Genomic DNA, 25758 nt, shown 5'->3' with positions numbered 1-25758 from the left:
TGGAGAGTTCTGGCCTCAGACCGAGCATATAAAGCACAGACAGTTTAGAGATTACTGATTAGAATGCAAATCTTTACACCTAACCTGCTGTTCAAGTCCTAAAGTGGCCGACAATGTGAGTGGAAGGAGCACTGATCACAGGTTAAAGAGATGTGTATTGTCTCCAGACAGCACAGTGAGTGAGGTTTTGCAAACCCAGGCAAGTCACGGGGGTTACAGATAGTGTGACATGAACCCAAGATCCCTGTTGAGACCGTCCTCATGTGTGTGGAACTTGGCTATCAGTCTGTGCTCAGCGACTCTGCGCTGTCGTGTGTCGTGAAGGCCGCCTTGGAGAACGCTTACCCGAAGGTCAGAGGCTGAATGCCCGTGACCACTGAAGTGTTCGCCAACAGGAAGGGAACAGTCTTGCCTGGTGATTGTCGAGCGATGTTCATTCATCCGTTGTCGTAGCGTCTGCATGGTCTCCCCAGTGGTCTCGCTTGACAATCACCAGGCAAGACTGTTCCCTTCCTGTTGGCGAACACTTCAGTGGTCACGGGCATTCAGCCTCTGACCTTCGGGTAAGCGTTCTCCAAGGCGGCCTTCACGACACACGACAGCGCAGAGTCGCTGAGCAGAGACTGATAGCCAAGTTTCACACACGAGGACGGTCTCAACAGGGATCTTGGGTTCATGTCATACTATCTGTAACCCCCGTGACTTGCCTGGGTTTGCAAAACCTCACTCACTGTGCTGTCTGGAGACAATACACATCTCTTTAACCTGTGATCAGTGCTCCTTCCACTCACATTGTCAGCCACTTTAGGACTTGAACAGCAGGTTAGGTGTAAAGATTTGGATTCTAATCAGTAATCTCTAAACTGTGCTTTATACGCTCTGTCTGACGTCAGAACTCTCCATTCACCTGATGAAGAGGGAAACCTCGAAAGCTTGTGCGTTTACTATCAAATAAATCGGTTGGACTAAAACCTGGTGTTGTCAGACTTTCTACTAATTCAGAGGAAGACAAGTTTGCTGATTGGGAAACATTTATGGAGAAAACTGATCAGGCACATCTATCCCTATCAGCTACAGCAATTGCAGCAAAAATCCCAAAAATGTCAAATTATTCATATTGACATTCAATTTTCGCACCTATTTCTGAAATATTGAAGTTATTATTCAGTAAGCAAATGTCATGTAATAATGCATGAAAATGTATCCCAATGGTTACTACAGCAATCCACTTAAAATAATTGTGCTGAAAATTATCCTAAAACATAACCCATAATTTATGATTTTTGCCTATTTTCTTACAAAACATTTTTTACAATGTTGTGATGCTAAAAGACACAACAAAGAGCAGATTTAATAGATGGCAGATCATATTACAAATGACCATTAGTCTTTTAAACTTTAGTTTCTTATTGCACAATCTCACTGAATTTAGCAAGCAGCGACCAGGTTTCAAAGAATAATGACTAATACACATAAAAAAGGTAAGCAACCTCTATCAGGATAAAAATTCTTTAGTATGTCTGCAAGACATGCAAGGATTTATTTTGTGAACAATTTTTCTTAGGTCTTCAACATATGTTGAAAAACAACCTAAGACTACATTTTTTCACTCTTGCTTTGAGTGTTGAATGTTTAAACAGACACACCCATGTGAGGAATGTACTGTGATTGGGTCATAGATTATGGTGCAGATTTGTTTAGGAGGATCAGGTATGATTCCTGGTCTGTACTGTGTTAGCTGATTTCAACTGGAATAACAGCAAGGGTCACTACAACAAATGACAAAATCCTGGGCTAGGGAAGGGAAAAATAAATCATGTTCTGGTTCCTGATCACTATGATGTGGAGATGCTGACATTGAACTGGAGTAAGCACAGTAAGAAATCGCCCAACATCAGGTTAAAGTCCAACCTGTTGGAATTTAATCTGGTGTTGAGAGACTTCTTACTGTCCTGATCACTAGCCAGGGACCAACTAAAGAGGTATGTGCGTAGACTCTAGAAGTACAGCTGGGTTACAATGCCTCTCCATGTTAAACAGTATCTTAACATTTAACTTGGGATTCTGGGTGTGGTACTGTAAAGTGCTCAATGGCTATGGGTGTGAACACCAGTCAACCCCTTCTTTAGGGAAGAGTAGAGATTGGTGACAAAAGTGGATTAACTTAATCTTTGGGCAGGCATAGCACAAAGCAAGTTGATTCTGCTTTGCCAGCTGCCAACATAACTTGTCAAGTACTTGCAACATCCACCTTTCGGCTTCTTATAAATTTAACCTGGTCAGTCAAGCCTCAATTTTGAACCTTTGCTGCTTCATAAATAATTGGCACCTGAGATAAGATTTTCTAACTCAAGATCAACTTGTATTAATGAAGGTCTCAGCTCAAAAATTAACAGTGGAATGCAGAAGGCACAGAACAGATAAAGTATATATTTCAACCGTAAAAGAAAAATGTTGGAAACTAAAATATGGACTGTAGTCAGCAAAATATAAAGAGTACATACTAAATGTTGAAAGAAGGAACAAAGATAGAGGATCAGGCAATAAGAACAAGTGGTAGAGCATTTAAAAAAAACCCCATCAGTCTTAAAGTGAATTGTTTATTCATTTTGCCTTAGTAAAATAACAAATCTATTCCTGACATCACAGTACTATTGTAACTCTTTAAGCATCGCAGTCTGTTATCTGGTTTCCCAAATGGCAAGCCCAAAGTGTGCAGAATTCCCTGAATGTGCCAGTAATAATGATATAAGAATTAACTTGAGCAACTTTAAAATATCAAACATTTGAATCAGTTTGTGGATTTTTTTTCCCAATACATTGTCTATTCTATGATACCAATGTACAAGGGGAATGTACTACTTCATCTATTTCTTCTTCCTCTGGAGAAAGTTTCTGGAACAACCCCCGCTCATCACAGAATAGCCCTTCAAGGCATTTTCTGAAAAAGGGTCTAAACCAAAAATGATTCTTCCTAACATGTGAATATATACAAGTGCAAGGTGATCCAACAATGGATGATAATTTAGTGTTTCCTACAATGAGCTGGCCTCCAGATGGGGCATTACTTTTGAAACAGCCATTGCCCATTATTCAAGGTAGTGATACTGTAATCTTGTGAACCAAATATTGTTCAGAATTTTGACTTTCCAAAATTTGGTCGGAGAGTATCCATTCATGATACAATCTATTATCAACTCTTCTGGAACCCTGTGTGTTTTTTAAAATTTCTTGAACTAGTCCAGTAACTGCAGTCACCCAAATACTGACTTATATCCAGCTGTAGATTAGTTCTAATTCTGCAAAAGCTTTTTAAAATAGTAAAAAATGTAATGTAAGATTAAGATCACTATTATCCAACTGCTTTATAATATGCACTTTAATGGGTTAAATCCAATTTCTCAACATCAAGATTCACATATCACTGGTGGCCATTTTGGGAACATACCAGTGGATTAAAAAGTACCATGGAGCTATTTGCAACAGGACATCTGGGGCAAGGAGCAAAATGAAAAATGGCAAGAAAACTTCAGGACAGTCTTTCAGCCTTGAGACCAATTAAGGCCCTTAACTGGTGGGTAGATCTGAGGCTTGATGAGCTACGGAGAGCCTTGCCCCTCTGTTGAGCCGAGTGGTATCTATTTGCAGAATGGAAAAACATGAGTGAAACTCCCCTACCCTTTAATTTGAACCTCCTCCTCTACTTACCAGGGTCTAGTCTGATCCACCCCATTGACTTTTTATCTGGGCTCCAATGTTAATCCATGATGTAGGCTTCACTACATAGTAGCCCACAGTCTCAGTGGCTCAGTACTGGAGAACTGCCATTTTCCACTTGGCCAGCAGCCTTCAGATACAAGACATACACCTTCCTGGATTACTGGTGATAAGGTAGGTGCTTATTTGTGTCACAGTAGGGTTGCCATTGATTTTGTACCCAGTAGACAGCAACCTCCACCTCCCCCACCAACACCCCCAAGTGACAATTAGGTTGCACACTTTAAATTTATATCAGAGCATTCATGATTGGAAATTGAGGCACCACCATTTTTCTGAACCTATCCAGACATACTATTGCCAGACCCATAGTCCAGCATCTAGTACTAGATGAGCAAAAATTACTTTTAACTAAATACTGGAAAGACAGAAGTCCATGGATGGAGTTTATTGTGCCTTCAAGTGGTGTGTGCTGCAGCAGCACAGGTGGCCCACCATTGAGATCTAGTGTATTCCACACAAACTCCACCTCAACCTCCCCAGGAAACATGTGGCAGGGTTCCATCATCAGCAGGACTGTAAAATTCCACCAGGAAGAATGGCAGAGAAATTCCAGCCCCTGTCCTGCCACAAACTTCATTCTTCTCCCTGGCAACTACCTGAGGTTAAACCAGATTGTTCAGAGTCATATATGTCACTAAAGTAGGCTTGCAAATGCATTTGAGCCACCTATTTCTATCTCCCTAATATTGCCCTATTCTACATCTGCCTCAGCACGTCTGTTGTGGAAGGCTCATTCTTGACCTTATTCCTCCGAATTTGATTATCCAATGAACTCTTGGATGGCCTCCTGCTTCCTAACTGCTGTAGAATTTAGGACACATTCTACTGTCCATGTCCTAACTTGCACCTAATTCCATTTATCCATCACTTCTGTGCTCACTGATCTAAACTGGCTGCCAACTAAGCAACATTCAAGATTCTCATCCTTTTTTTCAAATCTCTCCATGCTCCTGCCCATCCCTACATTTGTAATTGCTCTCCACCTCTGCAGGCTTCGAGTATCTCAATGTTAGTTGCTCCATCACTGGTAGATGTAGCTTCAGCTACCTCAGTCCTAAAGCTTGGGAATTCACTCCTTGAACCTCTCCGCTCTCCACTTCAATTTCCTAATTTAAGGTACTCCATGAAGCTATAATCAAGTTTTTGATCATCTGCTGTAATATATCCTTACATAGATAATATTTTGTTTTATGATGCTCCTATTATTACATTAATGGTGCTATATAAATGTTGTTGCTATTAAACAATGACAGGGCTTTTCACCAGGCATAATTTCAAAATGTTTACATATTCAATGAAAAAAAGCAACAAAAAATACCATGAATGATGAAACATGTAACAACTCAGTCAACAAAAGACATGAACATCTTGGGTGGGCTCCTTCGGATGAGAAGAATCTTTTGACAAAGGGTACTACATAAATCATTTACTATCTTTCTCTGTTAAGGTGCCAGCCAACCTAACGTGCATATTCAACATTATTTCATTTTAGGCAAAACTAGATCCATTTGTGAAAAATACAACCATGGATAGAGATAGAAAGTGCTTCAAAGTGTTTGAAAAGCAATGGTCAATTTGAGATTGGATGTCCATTATTTATAAATTTGTAGCCCAAGAGATCAAATTGGTTTATCTTAAACAGCCTTATTCATGTGAAAGTACAGTTTAAGTTAAGCCCATATAAACACCAAATCATCTCTGTAACAATCACAAAAACGTTGAGTGAGACAATGCCCGATTGAAGCCTTCTGCAAGTCTACCATGTGTATTTTCAGCAGGACTCCTTGCTCCGACCAAAAATGAAAATTACAATTACAATGATATGCTGCTGATAACACAACATGGCCATAACATTTATAACAAAGTTTTCATTTCTAAATTATAAGTCCTTTTGTTTATGAACTGTGTTCCATTTCTGTTCATCGTTCTTTTTAATTCTCTTTCACAGTTGGGTGAACCGTATTAAGATAAAACCTTTTCAGGCAGCAAATGGTTAAGGTCTGGAATGCACGGTCTCAGAATGTAATACAGACAGGTTTAACTGAAGAATGCAAAAGGGGAATTGGACTGTTATCTGCATAGGAAGAATGTGCAGGGTTACAGGAAGAAGGCAGGGGAAAGATACGAGGAGAATTCCTCATTCGGAGAGCTGGTGCCAACATGGTTAGGCGAATGTATTGTACTCTGTACTGCAACAATTCTGATATTCTTACATAAAATTATCCAGGAAGTGCATTTTTTTTTTACAATCAGCATTTGGAAAAAGAATTTTCAATTAAGAAATACGCTAACTTAAAGATCACTTTAAATGAGGCTGTGCATCACAGCGAATGTGTTCTGTTTATTTATAAACAGCATTTTCATTATCACCATTATAATACAGACCTTTTTATAAAATGTCCATCACATGACTTCAATAAGTACAGTTAACTCACAGCAACTTTATTAATCTGATCAATTATTTTTTCTCTGTATAACCATTTAAGGCACTACACACTCTACATACTGGTATCCTTCTTAAATCAGTTGATTCGCGCAACTAGCCTCAGCATTGCAATATCCTACTGCAATACAACTTAAACTATTGAAAATTGTAGATTATGGATGTATTGCACTTTGCTAGTAAAATAATTTAAATTATACTTGTTAATGTGTGATTTCAGGTTAAATATTGAATACTAGATAGACATTGAATTACTCTCATTTTGAGCAGCAAAAATTTGTTACATTAATTGAAAATGTTAAATACAAAAAAAAAGCTTGTTCCATAACAAGCTGTAAAAATAATCTAAAATTTCCTAGCATTACCAAATAGAAAACATTGGTTTAAATGCAAAATAAACTTCACTGATATAAAACTTTCTGGTCACAGTTAGGTTTCACAGTTAACAATAGTCTGAATGACCCACAGAACGCGAGTGTGAGACAATGCCCGATTGAAGCCTTCTGCAAGTCAACCTTGTGTATTTTCAGCTTCACAGACATTTGTGGACTCCTTGCTCTGACCAAAAATGAAAATTGCAATTACAATGATATGCTGCTGATAACACAAGGCCATAACATTTTCAACAAAGTTTTCATTTCTAATTTTATAAATCCTTTTGTTTATGAACTGTGTTCCATTTCTGTTTATTTATTTTTCTCCAGAACATGTAAATTGTTACATAGGCTATGAATCACTGCAAACATCTTTCAAGGACTGTACAAAATGCCAGTTTGGAATTAAAAATTCCAAATTTTGATGCCAATTAAATGTGTCTGGTCAAAACACATTTTTAACAAATCCTAAATTGCACATGCTGGGATTGATGGTATCTGCCTTTAGAGCACACTTCACATTCAGAAACAATCATGTTACCGCAATGCTTGCTGGTTATTAGTGCATCAAGGTCAACATGTCTCCATTTTGAAAGAATAATATACTCTTGCTGTGAAATAGCTGTGAATCCACACCGTGTTTATGCTTATTACTCAACTGAGATTTGAAATGCCCTGAAATACATCAGTTTCAGCGTCACATCAATTTTAAACAAAGATTAAACGAATGTAAGAGAATCTTATTGTTTGTGCTCAATTAGATTTGGTTCTGTTTCACTGAAAAAAAATTATTGCAATTCTTGCTACTACGCAAAAAAAATTTGTTGGGCCAAGTGGAATTCAACTAAAAAAAGACAAACATTCAAAAAATTTCCTTAGGTCTAGCTAAGTCACAGTGATTTTCTATTACATTTTCACTGTTACAATTTTGAGAGAATTTCAAAAATGATGAAATGTTTCAATGTACAACAGCCTTTGGTCTAAAAGTTAAGCTTCTCTCAATTTTTACAGCAAAAATACATTTGTTTTGCAAGAAAATATGAACTAGCTATTTTAATGAGTTTTAATGCATCTTAACATCATGTACAAATACAAAGTATTTCACAAATTTGAGTGTACAAAATACTTAGACCAGCTTATGTGAAAAGCAAATGGCTTAATGACATAAAAAACCTAGGTGGGCAAACGCTAGCTACTGTTTGTAATTAAATGCACCATGTCTTAATATGTAACCAAAATTATTTAACAAAGTATGTAAGCCAATTAAAATTTTAAATCATTCAGGAAAATCAATTTATTCACTGAGTGGTATGAACTAGGTTAATCCGGAATCCTAAATCTAATGAATTTCTTTCAAAGTGTTCCAGCGAGTGTAGGCATTAAATGGATCCCAGGCACTTCTCCCAACTGTACGGAGATTACGTCACCCTGCGCAAATCTAACCAGCTAAATCAAAAGTGGCATTGGTAGACATAGAGGAGGTAGTTTGGTTGCCGTAGTGCATGGTGTTGGGAAAAATGTCTTCAAAACAAAATCCAAGCAAAAGACATAATAAACATAAGGAGAAAGGGTGGGTGACTATTTTATAAAATAATATTACGCACACAACATTGGATAATGAAATAATTCAATATATAATCCAACTTGTAATATACATTTACTTGATGTTAACATAACATCCACAAGGGCTGAACACAAAACACACGTGCAGAATTTACATGAATATGTCATTTCAAATGAGGCAGTATTCAATTTTACTTGGAAAACAGCCTTTTTCATTGGCCATTTCAGACTAATCTTATTCTTCAAATCAGACTTCATCTCCTGTTTACATTGCAGACAATTCACAACTGGATACCTCCAGTCAAACCATAATAAAGGATTAGCCAAACATCTGATCTAGGAGAAGACATTTACCGTACGCATCCATATCCTCCCCTGCTAAAACCACCCCCCAATGTCATTTCAGAAGGGCTTCATGATATAATAAATCACATTAAGGATGATAACATCTCATGGTGGTGAGAAACAACATTGAAATTAATATTCAATTAACTTGTTTAAAGGACAATGAACATATTAATGTACAGATCTTAAAAATTAGTGTAGTCATTTTCTCTAAGAATTTGTATGCAGCTAGCATCAGGATTCTCAAACATTTGTACGACAGTTGCAAATCCAACCTCAATGATGTGCAAGAGTATTCAGCCCTCAAACAGAGCAGCACTGAAACAAAATGGAGAATATGGTGCCATGTTCCCCAACAATGTTGTTTATTCAGCAGGTTTCGTACATTCATAGCTTCTTCAACTTATCTTTGTTTTTCTGAAATTTTTGATGAACAACTTTAAGAGTGGTCAGAAAGTTCCCAAGGAAGAGCACCAGGAATGTGAGAGCCAAGACAAAAACCTGAGGGGAAATAGGTAAAATCAACTGACAAAAACACTAAAAACACAGTATTGCTTTAAAGTATTGGAACAAAACTAACCATTTTGAGCAAAACTAATCAAAATTATAGCCACTGTTGCCAACTTAAACTATCTGTGAGAACCCCTCAGGCAACGTTTTCACCAGTCCCAGCCATGGCCCCCATTCCAACCTCTGCACAGACATATCAGACTTTGCCAAGTGCATTCACACCATCAGTTTGGAAGTGCAATAATATCACAACTTCTAAGCTGTAAAGAACCATTATACACAAATGTTTTAATTATGTTCCTTATACATGAGTATCATACTCTATTCATGAACAAAAAGTACATTATTGTGGGATTGTTTTTTCATGGTAATAGTCATGGAGAGGATGGCTGTGGCATATCAGAGGTATATTTTGTTTCAAGTTACAAAATACTTCCTACTTTAAATATTTCTTTCTTAGATGAAAGATGTTCAGCTGATTAATTGATAACAGTTTGCTGGAATCAGCCTGTACACAAATCTGCATTGTTGCTTGGTATACAGATTGCCATTTCAAAGACAGATGAATTACCTCTGCCCAGCGAAGTCACCCAGGAATTAGAAACTGTTAGCACCCATTACCAGATTGACAGAAGAGACTGAACTAGTTATTTGAGATTACCAACCTGCCCGAGGGGGAGGAAGAGATGCCATTACTCACTGTTATAAAGGAACCTGTTGAGTAATTTTTGTGTCTCAAGTCTATACTAGTTTGGAGTATGAACAAGGAGGATATTTCACTGTATCAAAGTTCTTTTAGTGACTTTCAGTTTTGATAGGCAGTTGATGAGTTTAAGTCAATGACTGGCAAATATAAAATGTCATGTGTAAGCTTTTCTGCATAGACATATGATTCAAGTTCCAAAAATCACTAAAGGTTTAAGACAGTTGTTAGTTTTAAAGGACAGGCAAGAAATCAAGTATTTAATTATAATCTAACGACATCTGCACATCTCTTATGCCAGCTTAATTATACTTCTTTATAAGTTATATCCTGAGATACAAAGTTTCTCAATGAGTATTATTTATTCATTAGTTGGAAAGACCAGAAAACAGTAAGCATCTCATACTTGCAATGAACTTATCAGCAGCACAAGGTTAACCATGGCATATGACACCATGAGGTACAATGCTTCCAAATTCATGCTTTGATTCAGAGAGAACAAGGCCTTGTTTATGGCAATGGCCTAAGACAGAGGAGTTGCCCCGGTGGGCAAAATATTTGAATCGGAATCAGCCGTTGCATAGATTGGATTAACCTTTCATCTGGAGATCATGCAAAGGCGATGAGTTTTATGGTGGAAGGACGTGGAAGACTTTTACCAAGCAGAAATCTGTACTCACTTGCCATTCTTTGCACCGCTCATGTTGTGAAAGTCCAAAAAGTGTCACTGAATTGTATAATTGCCAAAACTGCGAAAGTAGGACAAAGTAACAAATAAATAAGGGTGAGTACACTTAATTTTGATTGTTTTCTGATCATTACCATTTTCTCTCCTCCCCAGAAGATGTTGAGTTCTTGCTCAGCGCTGTTCCGAGTGTCTTTTGTCCATATTTTGCAAGTGACTCTCTACCATTGAATATCAACGTACCACTTGCTTTCATTGCAAAGCTCAATCCTGTCCTACTTAGATGTGTACTCACATGCATGTCCAGCTGAATCCAGTGAAATTTTTTTCCCCCTCTAGCCCAGCTGGTTGATCACTGTTCCAACTGAGAATAGCAAATTCCACAGAAACAAGGGGGTCAACTAGTTTATAAAGCTGATTTGCTGCATAAATTCAGAGTCATCATAACAAATTACCTTCCAGGCAAATTTGGGTTGTGAAGTTACTGTACCACAGCAGTAATAAAATTTACAGCATAAACTACATTTAACTGGCTTGCAATAGTTTATTGCTGAGCCATTATGGTACAGAAGGAGGCCATTCAACCCACTGAATCCATGCTAGCTCTTTGGAGAGCAATCCAGTCATTCCCATTCCCCTGTTCAATCCCTGTATCCCTGCAAGTTTATTTTCCTCAAGTGTCCATCCAATTTCCTTTGTCATTGATGACTCAGTTTCTATCAGCCTCATTGGCAGACTTCCAGGTTATTACCACCAGTTGCCTAAAAATGTCCTTCTTCACACTCCCATATCTCTTGCCCACAACTTTACATCTCCTATTCTTTGTACTGTCTGCTAATAGTGGCAGCTTCAACCTCATCTAAATGTGTCATAATATTGTACACCTTTATCAGATCATCCCTCAAACCTTGTTAGCTCCAAGGAAAACAACCCCAACTTCTCCAAATTGATCTTGCAGCTAAAATCTCTCATCCCTAGAACATTCTGGTAAATCTCCTTGGCACCTTCTTAAGAACCCAAACATCCTTCCTAAAGCGTAGTGACCAGACCTAGACAAAACATATCAGTGTTTTATCAAGGTTCAGCATCACTTTTCTTCTTTTGTACTTAATTCCTTTATTCGTGATTTCCAAGATCCTATATACTTTGCTGATTACTCTCTCAATGTGTCCCTCACCTTTAAAGATTTAAGCACATGAAAGTCCAGATCCTTCTGTCCCTTCAAACTCTCATGGCATTCAATACACATTGCTTTTTCCCATTCCCTCTGTCAACACACATCACCTTGCACTTCTGTGTTAAGTTCCTTCTGGGACCTGGCGTCAGCCTATCTATGCCCTGTTGCAGCAGTTTGATATCATCCTCACTCTCACAAGTTTGGTATCACAGTAAATTTTGAAATCTGGCTCTACATTCCAATATTCAAGTCAGTTACATATATCAAAAAAAAAACAGTGGTCCTAGCACTGAACCTTGGGGAATACCACTGTCTACAGTCCTCTAGTCTGAAAAGCGACCACTCACGGCTGTTAAGCTATTTTATTTATGCAAGTTGACACTGACCATCCTATTCCATAAGGCTCAATTTTGTTAACCAGCCTTTTATGTGGTGCTTTGTCAAAGGCTTATTTAGAATTCATATGGGCAACATCCACTGCATTCACTTCATTAACCTTCTCTGATACATCAGCAAAAAATAGATTTGAAGCACAATCTACCTTTTGTAAATCCATGCTAGCTCTTCTTAATTATTTCTTCAAATGCCTGTTAATTTTTTCCCTGATTTAGGATTCCAAAACCTTACCCACCATTGCTGTTAAACTCACCAGCCTGTATCCTTTCTTGAACAGAAATTGTCAGATTTTTCACTTTGCAATCCTCTGGCATTTCCCCCGTATTGAGGGAAGTATCGGAAGATTATGGCAAGCCCACGATCTCCATTCCCACTTTCCTTAGCAACCTGGGATGCAAGCGAATTAGCCCAGCCTATTTATCTAAGCCATAGCCAGTACATCCTGCCTGTCTGTTTTCACACCATCCATTATCCCTACAATCTCTGCTTCTGTCTGTCACTATCCTCTTTCTTAGTTAACACTGATATAAAACACTAACTAAAGTTTTCTGGCCTGGTTCTGCACCTCTTAAGCATCCTTCATTGTCCCTATAGACATCACTCCATCTCTTACCACTCACTAACTATATATAGGCTGATGGAACATAACTGCCTTTCTATTCTCATATTCTCTTTACTAGTCTTATTTTCTTTTTCACTTCCCTTTTATTTGGCCTAATGCATATCACAGATCCTTATTTTTTGTTTCTTTCTCTTTCATTTTATCTCCATCTTCGCTTGGGATTGAAGGGGGCCATAGCTTTGGTTCAGCTGTCTATCCTTCTTGTTGGAATGCATCTAGTCTATGCTTGAAACAATTACTCCTTAAAGATCATTGTTCTTTTATAATCATTCCTACTATAGTTCCTGGCTGGATGCCCTTTATCCCAACAAAGTTAGCCTTCTTTAATTTAGAAGTTTTATTTTAGATTATTCCTCATTTTTCTCCATTACTAATCAAAATATTAATAATTATTCATATCCAAGTGTCTTCAACAGACATTAAGCCCATTTCACCCACCTCATTCCCCAGCATCAGATCCAGCACGGTCTCCCTCCCAGTTGGACTGAAAAAAACTTCAAGAAAGTTCCACTGAACAAAATTCTTAAGCTCCTCCCCTTCATTTCCCTTTAATTTCCCAGTAAATATTTGAATAATTAATGTTAAAAGTCCCCCAGTATCTCTACTCTATATTTTTTGCATATCTCAGATTTACTCCTCAATTTTTCTCACTGTCTGCAGGCCTAAAGAACACCACCCACGGAGTGATATGCACTTCTTGCTTCTCACATTTAAGCAAAGGGATTGTTTTTTGCCTTTTCAATATCCGTGAATGTTATTCACCTCCTACAAAAGTATATTCTATAAATGTATTTTAAAACATTTTCCAAACTATTATTAGCAAAGATTGTTATACTTACATGACCAAAGAAAAGGAATGGAAGTAGAAAAGTTAAACCTCTCCACATCCAAGACTGAAATCCTTCTGCAATTACAAAAACAGTATGAATAACCAGCTTGTGGGAGTGATATTAATGGGAACTTTATTAACCCTGCATCAATTTTTTGGAGTTTAAATATAAAAATACTAAGTGTTTGTTGTTTATTGTTACAGAAATATAATGAATTATTTCCTTTGCTCCTCTGGTAACAACTTATTCTACTCTTTAGGCTATTTCCTCCTTCATTTATTTGTCACCAAAGAAAGCATCAACCAATAGGGAACGTATATAATCCAAACTCCCTTTCTTTAAAACTAGGACAAGGTGCCAAGCAGTAAAGTTGGTCATTTCTGTACTCCAACTATGCATTGGAAGAGAATGCATTTTTTGGTTGAATTTTGACAGAAGTGGACATAAAGGAAGAAACCTCCCCAGTTCTCTCTTGCTACTCTTTCAGATGGAAAAGCTTATGTAACCACATGTTGAAATTATACTTTTTCAGTAGGAGACAGTGGCTTGTTTACAGAACCATCAAACATTAGGGATAAGATTTTGCACATTTATATACTCAATATTAGTGCCAAGAACAATGATATCCAGTTGAAATCCACTGCACATCCAGCCATATTACAAAATTGGATATATAGGCTGGAGTATTCTGTTGTGCCATTACTATAGCCTGATGTTCAGTGGTGGCGATGTGACTGACTCTTTAAACAAATTTGGGTCATCTTAATTGTCAAACTGTTGTAGTGATCCAAGTTTGTTACATCAAGTGACAAAGCAGACTTATGGGGCAATTCTCCTCGTCTGCTGCGCTTCTTCCCACTAGGAAGCACGGCCTCCGTGCATCTCTGGTCACCAGAATTTCAGCGTCATCAGTTCCGCGCTGGAAATCGGTGTGGGGCTGATAACAATATTTAAATTCTAATTTGAATTTCATTAGTGGGCCCAGGGCTGAAGTCTCCGGGCCTGCTGGCCTCTCTCCCCACCCATGTCAGGAGTGTTTCACTCCAGCAGGGTTTACAACAGCCTCCCACTAATGGGGAGTTGACAGCCTGACCCCACTGGAATGAAGGGGGAGGCCATAGAGGCACCCAAGGGGCAAAGTGGAAAGGTCCCAGAGGCACCAGGCCTGTTGCGGGGTGTGTGTGTGTGTGTGTGTGGGGAATGGCAGTGTCCCGCTCAGCGCTATGCATCTGGTTGCTCCAGCAGGATAGGCCCTGTCCATTGTTTTTTTAATGAGATTCATGCTAGGGCTCTTTGTGATGCACAGAGTATGGGAGATACATTTTGAAAATCCCGCTGAAAAAAGCAGCAGGATTTACTCCAGATTTGACATTTTGTATTCCTTTGGGAGAATTTCACCCTTAGTGCGACTCTTTCCACAATAAAGGAATAAAAATCTGAATAAGGCACCTGGAATCCATTTAATATATCCAGACAGGACAACATATAATACTAAGACGTTAGTCCATGGAGGATGATAGATACACTACCAAGCCTGTTACTCTGCGGTGCCCTACAAAGTGAGTGGGGTGGGAGGAAAACATGAGACGTCAACATTGTTTTGTTCTCATAATTTGTAAATATTTAAGTCTGCAGTAATACAAATCACTGCTGCAACACATACCTACTGTTAGATCCATGTGGTCCCTTTCCCCCAGTGCCCGCAATCTATAAAGACAGCCACTTTGGTAATAATACTGCAGGAACTGTACACAACCTGCAGGAAAACGGATTTATAAGCTCAGGAAATTATTATGCAAAACCAAAATGGTACATTAAGAAATCATCATGGAAAGTCAAAATATAGCCAATGTCAATGGATACATTCCACTTTATTGTAAGAATTTTCTGATGTGTTCTCCATTTGCCTTGCTTACAAAACATCAAATTGCTCAAAAATTATTTCGGCACCTTTTTTGCTAATGTTAAATACAATTCCAAAGTAAATGGCTTGCAGCAAGCAATCTGCTCCAATGTTTAATGTTAAGAACTCTCAAAAAAGAGCAAGATTGTGGCCAAGTTCACTTCCTCCTTAATTTTCTTATCCTCTGCTAAGGAAATTGTTGGCTTTTACCTGACAACATGCTGTGATAATCTGTTTATAGACAAAATCTCAAAAAGAATGTCTTTATTTGCTATACATAAAGGCTTTGTTCTTTTTGAATCACATACTGATCAGTGACTACCCCTCATCCACTTCAAGATGGGGATTGCAATTCCAAGATAAACTCTAAAATCTGTCTCAAGTGTCTGAGCATTTTAATCATTCATACATAAGAACATAAGAACTAGGAGCAGGAGTGGGCCAGCTGGTCCCTCGAGCCTCCTCCGCCATTCGATAAGGTCATGGCTGATCTTTTCATGGACTCAGCTCCACTTACTCACCCACCCACCACAGCCCTCACTTCTTTTACTGTTCAAAAATTTATCTACCCTTGCCTTAAAAACATTCAATGAGGTAGCCTCAACTGCTTCACTGGGCAGGGAATTCCACAGATTCACAATCCTTTATGTGAAGAAGTTCCTCCTCAACTCAGTCCTAAATCTGCTCCCCCTTATTTTGAGGCCATGCCCCCTAGTCCTAGTTTCACCTGCCAGTGCAAACAACTTCTCTGCTTCTATCTTATCTATTTCCCATATAATCTTTTGTTTCTATCAGATCTCCCCTCACGCTTCTGAATTCCAATGAGTATAGCCCCAGTCTACTCAGTCTCCTCATAAGCCAACCCTCTCAACTCTGGAGTCAACCTAGTGAATCTCCTCTGCACCCCTCTAGTGCCAGTATATCCCTTCTCAAATAAGGAGAACAAAACTGTACACAGTACTCCAGGTGTGGTTACATAAGTGAGCATATAACTGTAGCCACCTTGAATGGATGAAAATGCAATTCATAGTATTCATGCTACAAGGTGATAACCAAAGGTTACATGTTGATGCCAACAAGTAATTGCATCTTCAACAAATTTACCTCACAAAAATTAAGGAGTCAGAGAAAATATATGACTTACTTTGATAAATGGAAAATGCTAAAAATTGGCTGCGAAACATCTGATACATTAACCCATTAGGCCTTAAGAATAAAGAGATGAAAATTAACAGAAAATAAAACTTCATATGTATGCATCATACACATTTTCTGATCATTAATGTGAACTGTTAATTCATCAACATTTAAATAAATTCACATTGACATTTAAATAGAATAAACAGAAATTAAAGCTTTGGTGACAAAAACACAGTGCTGCAAAATAAACTAATAAAAATAATCTAATCCTGTCTTCACCATTTTTCCACTTACATATTTATTTTTCAGTAACCAATTCCATCAACCCTCATTTACCTGAAGATTTTGACACCCTGACTGAGCTATAACAGTTTCAACAGCAGTTACTCTTCATTATCTCAAGTAAAGTAACAAGTTTGTGTGTGAACAGTGACCGTGAGTGTTTACAGGTCACTCAATTGTGGAGACAGCAACATCAAAGAGAACCAGGCCATTCAATCAATAAACCTATTTTGCCATTCAATCGGATCATGGCTGATCAGTAACTCAACTCCATTATCCCGATTTGTTTCGTTATACTCCCATTACCCTGCCTTACAAAAATTAATCGGAGTTCTGAAATTTTCAAATTGCCCTAGCCTCAACAGCTTTTTGAGAGCAAGTTTTAGATTTCCACCACGCTTTGTGCAACACTTCCTGACATCACCTTGGTGAATGGTTTAGCTCCAACTTTAAGGTTAGATCATAGAAGTTCAAAGTCCTTCACAAGAGGAAATAGTTTTTCTCCCCCCATATACCCTGTTAATTTCTTTATTTATTTAAAATACCTCAGTTTTAAAGTCCGTAATCTTCTATACTTAAGGGAATGCAAGCCAAATCTATACAACTTATCTTCACAATTTAATAATTTAGCCTCATCATCATTCTGGAAGAATCTGCACTGCACTCTCGACAATACATCTTCCTCGACTGTGCACTCCAGATGTGGCCTATCCAGAGTTTAGTGCAACTGTGGCATAACTTTTATCTCAAGGTGGCAGGAATACCAAAATTTCAGCTGATGCCTGCACACGAGCATTTTCATTGTCACAATATTGTGATCAGGCATAGAAATGTATTGGTTCCTTTGATTTCCACAGGTCAGGAACACTACAGCTGATTGCAATACCCCACTACTTTGCTTGCTGAAACTAGCTAATAATTGTATTAGGAGCCTTTTCAACTGTATGAGCAAGTATCATAACAAGAGTAGCATTTACCCACCAAACACCTGGGATGGGGAAGAAGTTCATAAATTGACGTTACCATAAATTTTACTACATCAATAACCATTCTGAATCATAAATTTCCCAAAATAAAATGGAATTTTCCAAAGTGCATTTTTTGCCTAAATGTTGTGTAAGAAAGAAATTAAGCTTACCATGTTAACATAACCCCAGAGAGAAATGTTGACACATAATGATGAGACACCCACCAGCCCTTAATTCTATCAAACAAAGAAACAAAAAGTGTAGGTGAAAAAAGTGTTTGAAACCAAATTAATAGCTTACAGTCACTTGTACTATAGTTACGTTCAATCCATTTTCCAAAGTGCCAAAAGCATCAAAGTTACTGGAAGTTCTCTGGCACTGCATGATAAAAGCTTTAACATTGGAAAGAAAGCTAGAATTAAATTTAATTTAAATCCATTAAATCCATTGTGAATACCCAATACCAGATTTTTAAAAATTAGAAATTGTGCTGCAAACAGAAGATTTCCTTTTGTTAGGCCGTTTTGAATTAATTCAAGTCATAAAACTGCTAAAATCATGAGATACCTATCCAGTGTATATTAGTTCACATTTTATCTAAGATAGTATAATAGTTACATTACTGAATTTGTAATCCAGAGGCCAGAACTAATGAAACTTAGACATCAATTCAAATCCTAGTGGATGGCTGGGGAATTTAAATACAGTTACTTAAATAAATCTGGAATAAAAAGTTAATATTAGTAGTAGTGAGCAAAAAATTGACGGATTGTTGTAAAAGTCCATTTGTAATAGTTTACAAATTTAATTTAGAAGAAATCTGTCTTTACTCCATCTGATCTATATGTGACTCCATGACTTTGCAAGCCATTCAGTGGTATCTAGCCACTACAAAAAAGTTATTATAAAACCAGTCAGGCCATCCAGCAGTGACTTAAGCACCTGACATGACAAAAGCATATCAAGGCCTGTTGACCCAGCAAAGTCTTCCACACCAATATCTGGGGACTTGTGTCAATATTGGGAAGACTACGCCAGACGATTCAAGTAATCAACTGGCTGATAGTCATGGTCACAGAATCAAATCTTACAACCAACATCCTAGAATCCTCCCATCACAGTCCCTGGGTGTATCTAGTCTCACCAGCAGGGCCGACCCACAAGAGATGGTGAGGCAATACAGTGCACACAGTCAGGAGACAGTGACTCTGTCAGGCCTCAACATTGTCTCCAGGTCCCATCCAGTCTTCTGGCATCAGGTCAAAATTAGGCCAGTGTGTCTCTGTCCTGTGATGACTACATATCACCCTCCTTTAGCTGACCAATTAGTACTTGTCCTTATTGAACACCACCTGGAAGAAGCACCGAGGATAGCAAAGGCAGAGAATGCACTCTCGGTGGGAACTTCAACATGTACCACAGAAGCTTGGTGTCACCATTGCCAATCAAGCCCTGACATATACAGCTCTCAGACTGGGCCTGCAGCAAATGGTGAGAGAATTAACAGAGGGAAATATCTACTTGATCTTGTCCTCACCAAGATGTCACAGATGGAACTGTCCATGGCAATATTGATAGGAGTGACCACTGCATGATCCTTGTGAAGGTAAAGTTCCATCTTCATACTGCGAACATTCTTTTTGCACTCCCAACGTGCAAAAAGAGGTAGGTTCAGAATAGATCTTGCGGCTGAAAACTGGACATTTATAATAGAGTCCCTACAGTGCAGAAGGAGGCCATTCGGCCCATCGAATCTGCACTGATCACAAATCCACATAAGACCCTATTCTCATAACCTCACATATATACCCTGCTAATCCCCCTGACACTAAGCTCAATTTATCATGGCCAATCAACCTAAACTGTACATCTTTGGACTGAGGGAGGAAACCAGAGTACCCAGAGGAAACCCACATAGACATGAGGAGAATGTGCAAACTCCATACAGAAAGTGACTTGAGGCTAGAATTGAACCCAGGTCCCTGGTGCTGTGAGGCAGCAGTGCCAACCACTGTGCCATCCCTACAATGCAAGACATTAGCAGCAGCAAAATTGTATTCCACTGCAGCTTTTAACCTCATGGTCTTGTATGCTCCTTGCTCGATCATTGTCATCAAACCATAGAAGCAACCCTGGTTTAATGCGGTGTAGAAGGCCAGCACCAGGCACACTTGAAAATGAGCTGCCAACTTGGTGGTTGAAGCTGCTACACAGAACCATATGCATAATGAATAATGTAAGCAATATGTTTTAGGTAGAGCTAAATGAAACCACCACCAATGAATCAGACACACACATGTATGATTGGATGTGGCAGACAATCATAGATGGTGGCAGACAGTTAAACAACCAACTGGAAAAGCACGTTCAACCCCAACGATCAACTCAAAAACCCAGCAGGCGGATGAAAGTAAAAGCTGATACATTTGTAAGTATTTTCAGCTGCAAGTGATGAGTGGATGATCCATCCTGTCCTCCTAAGAGATTTCCACGTGTCATTCAACAACTTAAGTGCATTGAATATAGCAAAATCTATGGGTATTGAAAACATACTGACTATAGCATTGAAGATTTGTACTCCTGAACTAGCCACACCTCTAGCCAAGCTGGTTCAGTGCTGCTACAACATTGGCATCTACCAGGCAACCTTGAGGCAAGTAGAGGGATCCTGAATTATGGAACGGAGAAGCCACAGCTCTTGACGTTGTCCAACGGTTATGGGGTACTTGCTCCCTTTGCGGATGAGCTAGCTGACCACTGCACCGTGGTACAGGAGGCCATTCATGAGGAGGGGAGCAAAAAGTCAACTGCTGGTTGTAGAGGATTCTATAATTACAGGAATTGATAGCATCGTAAGTAAGCAGGATCGAGAGTCCAGTATGGCATTTTGCCTGGCCAGTGCCAGGGTGAGGGACATCTCTGACTGGCTTGAAAAGATATTGCAGTGATAGGAGAGGATCCAGTTGTTGCGGTCCACGTTGCGACAAACATAGGCAAGAGGACCTGTTTGGGGATTATCACGCACTAGGAATTAAATTAAAGGACAGGTTCTCAAAGGTTATAATCTCTGGATTATTACCCAAGCCACGTGCAAATTGTCACAAGAATGAAAAAATTAGGGAAGTAAACACATGGTTAAAGGAGTGGTGTGGGAAAGAGAGCGGTTCCATTTCACGGGGCATTGGCACCAGTATTGGATCAGGAGATATCTGTACTGTTGGAATAATCTTCACCTTCTTCATCTGAAATTATCTGGGACCAGTGTTCTAGCTAAAAGGATAAATAGAGTGGTCACAGGGACTTTAAACTTGTGAGTGCAGGGATGAAGGGGAGAAAGGTAAAATTACAGGAAGTATAATGGTTAATGGGAAGCAGGTTAGCATGTGAGGAGGAAGGTTCAACTACGTGGAAAATTATGAAAAAAGTTAAAAGGAAGGAGAACTCAGGAGATGTTATTAAATGGGAGTGTTAGGATTCACATGTGTACTTTACCTAAATGCTTGCAGCATTCGAAACAAGATAAATAAGTTGATGGCACAAATCATCACGAATGAATATGATTTGATGGCCATTACAGAGACATGGTTGCAGGGTGGTTATGACTGGGAGTTAAATATCCAGAGGTATCAGACTATTCGGAAGGACAGACAGGAAGGTAAGGAAGGTGTTGTAGCTCTGATACTTAAGGATGACGTCAGGATAGTACAGGTTCTATGGAGAAAAAAGGTTCAATCCATTTGGGTGGAAATCAGAAATAGCAGGAAGAAAAAGTCACTGATTAGTTTATAGGCCACCAAATAGTATCACAGTGGGGCAAGAAAAAAACAAATGCATGTAAAAATAGTACAGCAATTATGGGGGATTTTAATCTACATGTCAATTGGTCAAATCAGGTCAGTCAAGGCAGCCTCGAGGAGGAGTTCACAGAATGTATCTGCAATAGCTTCCCCGAACTGTATGTAATGGAACCTAAAAGGGAGCAAGGTAATGAGACAGGAATAAATAAAGCATGACAGAAAGTTTTTAAATGGCAAAACATTGCAACATGCTGCTGTGCAGAGGGATCTGGGTGTCGCTGTGCATGAATTGCAAAAAGTTGGTTTGCAGGTGATTAAAAAGGCAAATAGAATTGTGTCCTTCATTGCTAGAGGGATGGAGTTTAAAAACAGGGAGATTATGTTGCAGTGGTATAAGGTGCTGGTGAGGACATACCTGGAGTACTATGTACCATTTCGGTCTCCTTACTTGAGAAAGGATCTACTGGCGCAAGAGAGGGTGCAGAGGAGACTCGCTAGGTTGATTCTGGAGTTGAGATGGTTGATTTAAGAGGAAAAAACTGGGTAGACTGGGGCTATACTCATTGGAATTTAGAAGAATGAGAGGGAGATCTGATAGAAAGATATGAAACTATGAAGGGAATAGATAAGGTCATTTCCAAGAGCAGGTGAAACTAGGTCTAGGGGGCATGGCCTCAAAATAAGGGGGAGTAGATTTAGCGCTGAGCTGAGGAAGAACATCTTCACCCAAAGAGTTGTGAATCTGTGGAATTCCCTGCCCAGTGAAGCAGCTGAGGCTAACTTAAGGCAAAGGTAGATAGATTTCTGAACAGTAAAGGAATTGAGGGTTAGAATGAGTGCGGGATTAAGTGGAGCTGAATCCACAAAAAGATCAGCCTTATCGAATGGCGGAGCAGGCTCGAGGGGCCAGATAGCCGACTCCTGCTTCTTGTTCTTAAGTTCTTTATGTCCTCTCCACCAAAACAGGATAAACCCAATCTGGCCAATTACCACCCCGTTTATGCCGATTATCAGGAAAGTAAGGGAAAGGGATGTTGACAGTGCTATCAAACAGTACTTAGTCACCAATAACCTGCTTACTGGTGCCCAGTTTGAGTTCTGATAGAATCACCTGCCTCCTGAGCTCACTACAGTCTTGGTTCAGACATTGACAAAGAGCTGAATTAAAGAAGTAAAGTGACCAAATGACTGCCCTTCAAATTAAAGCATCATTTGATCAAGTGCGTCATCAAAGAGCTCTGGTAAAACCAAAACCAATGGTAATCAAGAAGAAAACTGGCTGAAATCAAATGTAGCAAAAGGTGGTGCAGTTGTAGACCACTCAGCATAGCTCCAGGGGTTTTCAGAGGCATGTCCCAGCCCAACTATCTCAATGACCTTCTGTCTGGAATTATTTGCCTATGATTGTGCATTGTTCAGTGTCACTCACAACTTCTCAGATAATGGAGCAACTCATGCCCGAAAGCAGCCAGATCTGGATATCGTTCAGGCTTGGGCTCGTTTTGGCAAGTAACTTACAAGTGTCAAGTAATGATCATTTCCATAGAGTTTAAACATCTCCCCATGCCATTCAACAACATTGCTGAACCCATCAAAATCCCAGCGTCAACAACGACTAGAAACTCATCATCTATCACATAAATACTGAAGTTATAAGAGGATATTAGAGGCTGAATACTCTGCTAACACTAAAGCCTTTCTGCTTTTTACAAGGCATAAATCACAATACAATAATCTTCTCTTGCATGGTGAGTGTAATTCCTTCAACACCAACTGGGACAAAACAGTCCACTTGATTAGCATTCCAACGGCTACATTAAGCATTCACTCTCTCTGCCACTGACACACCACAGCTGCCATATGTAGCAGTTACAAGATTGCAGCAATTTGCCAAAGTTTCTTCGACACCACTTTCTAAACCTGCGACTCCTACTGCCTAGTGGAATGAGGGATACACATGCATAGCAACATCACCACCTGCAAGTTCCTCTCCAAGTTGCATATAATCCTGACTTGGAAATATATATAGGTGTTTCTTCATTGCTCTCGTCCTATCAATACCTACATGAACTGTAGCAGTTTAAGTCAGCAGATGACCACTACCTTCTTGTTGGCAGTTAGGGATGGGCAATAAATTCAACTCTTGCCAGTGATATACATGTCCTAATAAATAGAAATCTATATTTTAAAAAGCTGGTTCTGTTTTTGAACAGGTCTATTGGCCAATGGTGGTCAAATTTGATTTTTCCAATCAAATGACTAAATCAAATTAAACTGGAATGTCAGTTTTCAAAATTTAGTGTTAATTTTAAACCATCTCATTTATTTAAAGTAAACATGATTGCTCTGCCCACGTTATTTCGAGCAATGCATTCAGTTGCAGCTGATCGCATGACCAAACTAGTTGTTCTGTGCCCAAGGGCTCGGCACTGATACTGGTGGAGGCATAGGTGTGGCTGGGATCCAGTAGTTTTGGTTGCAATGAAACAAAGAACTGAGTCAATTCTTGTTTGCTGTCTCTGCAACACAAACTAACCTAGGGAGAACAATATGAATGAAAAATCTTGACCGCATTGGTCTGTGGTAATTATCAAATCATTAGTTCTGATAACTCCACAGCATAGAGTTATCAAAGTGAGACAGTATTACAGGGCAGTTTCATCCAATTTTACTTTTGGTGTTAAAACATCACTTTCAAAAGTATTTGCTAGACGTAGGCATGATCATACCAATAGCAACATTTTAAGGCGTGGGTCGCAGTGGACAATTAAATTGAAAGCACATATGGATTTTTAATCAGCCACATTTAGCTACTGTATCAGACAATATTGATTAGTTGATCTTGGTTTTGTACAAAAAGTCTTTGAGCGAGTGTATTCTTTCATTGAAAACAACGTGAGATGAGGGGAGACCAAGCTGTGTAGATATTATTTAGGCTGAATATTAGAATCTTTCACGGTATAGTGAAGTAGCTAAATATCTAGCAATTCACTAAACAGAGACGTACATAGTCGGAGAAAGAATTTCTCTGAAGTTTGGAGATGCAAAACCAAGGCACTATATTGCCACCAAAGGTGGGAGGATGCAACTGCAGAGAGAAATTTATATTATAAACTTGAACATTAAAAATTACAATGGAAGTTATGCAGTGTAAAATTATTACTTTATATAACCCAGTTTGTAGTTATTCCAGTTTACATTTTTATGTAAAAATTGTTTAAAACATTGCTGATAAGTGATGATAGGGAAGATCAACTAATTGAAAACAATATCTTAGAAATAAACTATGTCCATTGTGATATTACACCTGTTGCTCATTACTGAAAGTTCTCTTCCAAATTCATGATAATTGCATTCCAAACAAAATTGGAAATGGGAGAATAACCATGTGGATCAACAGAATAAGGGAGTAGCCAGGTGACAACTTAGACATACGTACTTTGGTGCTACTTTTGACAAAAGCGGTGTTAACCACGAGCTGGTGGAGACAATGCTTTATCTCTTTCATTATTAGCAAACAGTAAAATAGTAACACTCAGTGTGCATCTTAGATCTGATTATGATATTAACAGAAGTGACCAGAATAGGATAGTCACATGCACACATTGTGGGAACTATGTCCCTTACAAGGGCCACAGAGCATGAGCACATACATAAAAAATAATTAACTCTTGACCCGTAAGCTTCACGAATGAGAAGCAATAGGCCTGATTTTACCAACTATTTGTGCCCGTTTTCAGGCGTGAAATTGTGATAAAGTTGGGTGTGAGACCTTTATCGCAATCTGTACCCAAGTCTGTGCAGATCGCGATACCCGCGAATGGCAGGATCTGTTCCGTGTCCAAATTGGGTGCAATGACTTGCGTTTAAATTGAATTAACAAACTGCCCACCCAACTCCATCAGCGTTTCCCCCTTTACCACTGCATTTACCAATCAGAACCGTGCTTTTAGGGACCTGCTGAATAAAAATGAGTTGGGTGCTTCAGCCTCTGAACAGCGTGATCAGTATTTGCAATGGCTCTCTGACTCAGATCAGTGCTGGGGCTGAGGGTGGAGATGGGTCAGATCATTCTCTGGTTGGAGGGAGGAGGAGGAGATGGGTCAGATGTATCTCCGGTGGCGGGGCGGGGGCTGATCATTGTCTTTTTTTCAGATTGAAAGCTAGTTTTAATGGTTCAATTTAGACTTGAATTCACATTTGAACATATTCAGAGTCAAACCAGAACAGTTGTCTACAA

General features: G+C 39.0%; 1 protein-coding gene across 1 annotated transcript in view; it reads right to left on the bottom strand.

The window, feature by feature from the left end:
- Positions 1 to 8232: 8232 nt before the first annotated feature.
- Positions 8233 to 25758, bottom strand: part of tmem120b (transmembrane protein 120B) — a 60348-nt gene continuing 42822 nt past the window's right edge. Inside the window, exons 7-12 of the mRNA XM_080208305.1 lie at positions 17892 to 17957; positions 16476 to 16537; positions 15092 to 15184; positions 13438 to 13502; positions 10399 to 10467; positions 8233 to 9006 (exon numbers count right to left, since the gene is read on the bottom strand). Of these exons, the coding sequence (XP_080064431.1) occupies positions 8893 to 9006; positions 10399 to 10467; positions 13438 to 13502; positions 15092 to 15184; positions 16476 to 16537; positions 17892 to 17957 (469 nt within the window). The 3' untranslated portion in view covers positions 8233 to 8892. The remainder of the gene's footprint in view (positions 9007 to 10398; positions 10468 to 13437; positions 13503 to 15091; positions 15185 to 16475; positions 16538 to 17891; positions 17958 to 25758) is intronic.

The sequence above is a fragment of the Carcharhinus amblyrhynchos genome, chromosome 20, assembly GCF_965287045.1.
Source record: "Carcharhinus amblyrhynchos chromosome 20, sCarAmb.v2.hapA, whole genome shotgun sequence".
In the NCBI taxonomy this organism is placed as follows: Eukaryota; Metazoa; Chordata; class Chondrichthyes; order Carcharhiniformes; family Carcharhinidae; genus Carcharhinus; species Carcharhinus amblyrhynchos.
The sequence above is the reverse complement of the archived record's forward strand: the minus strand, read 5'-3'. Positions and strand labels throughout refer to the sequence as shown.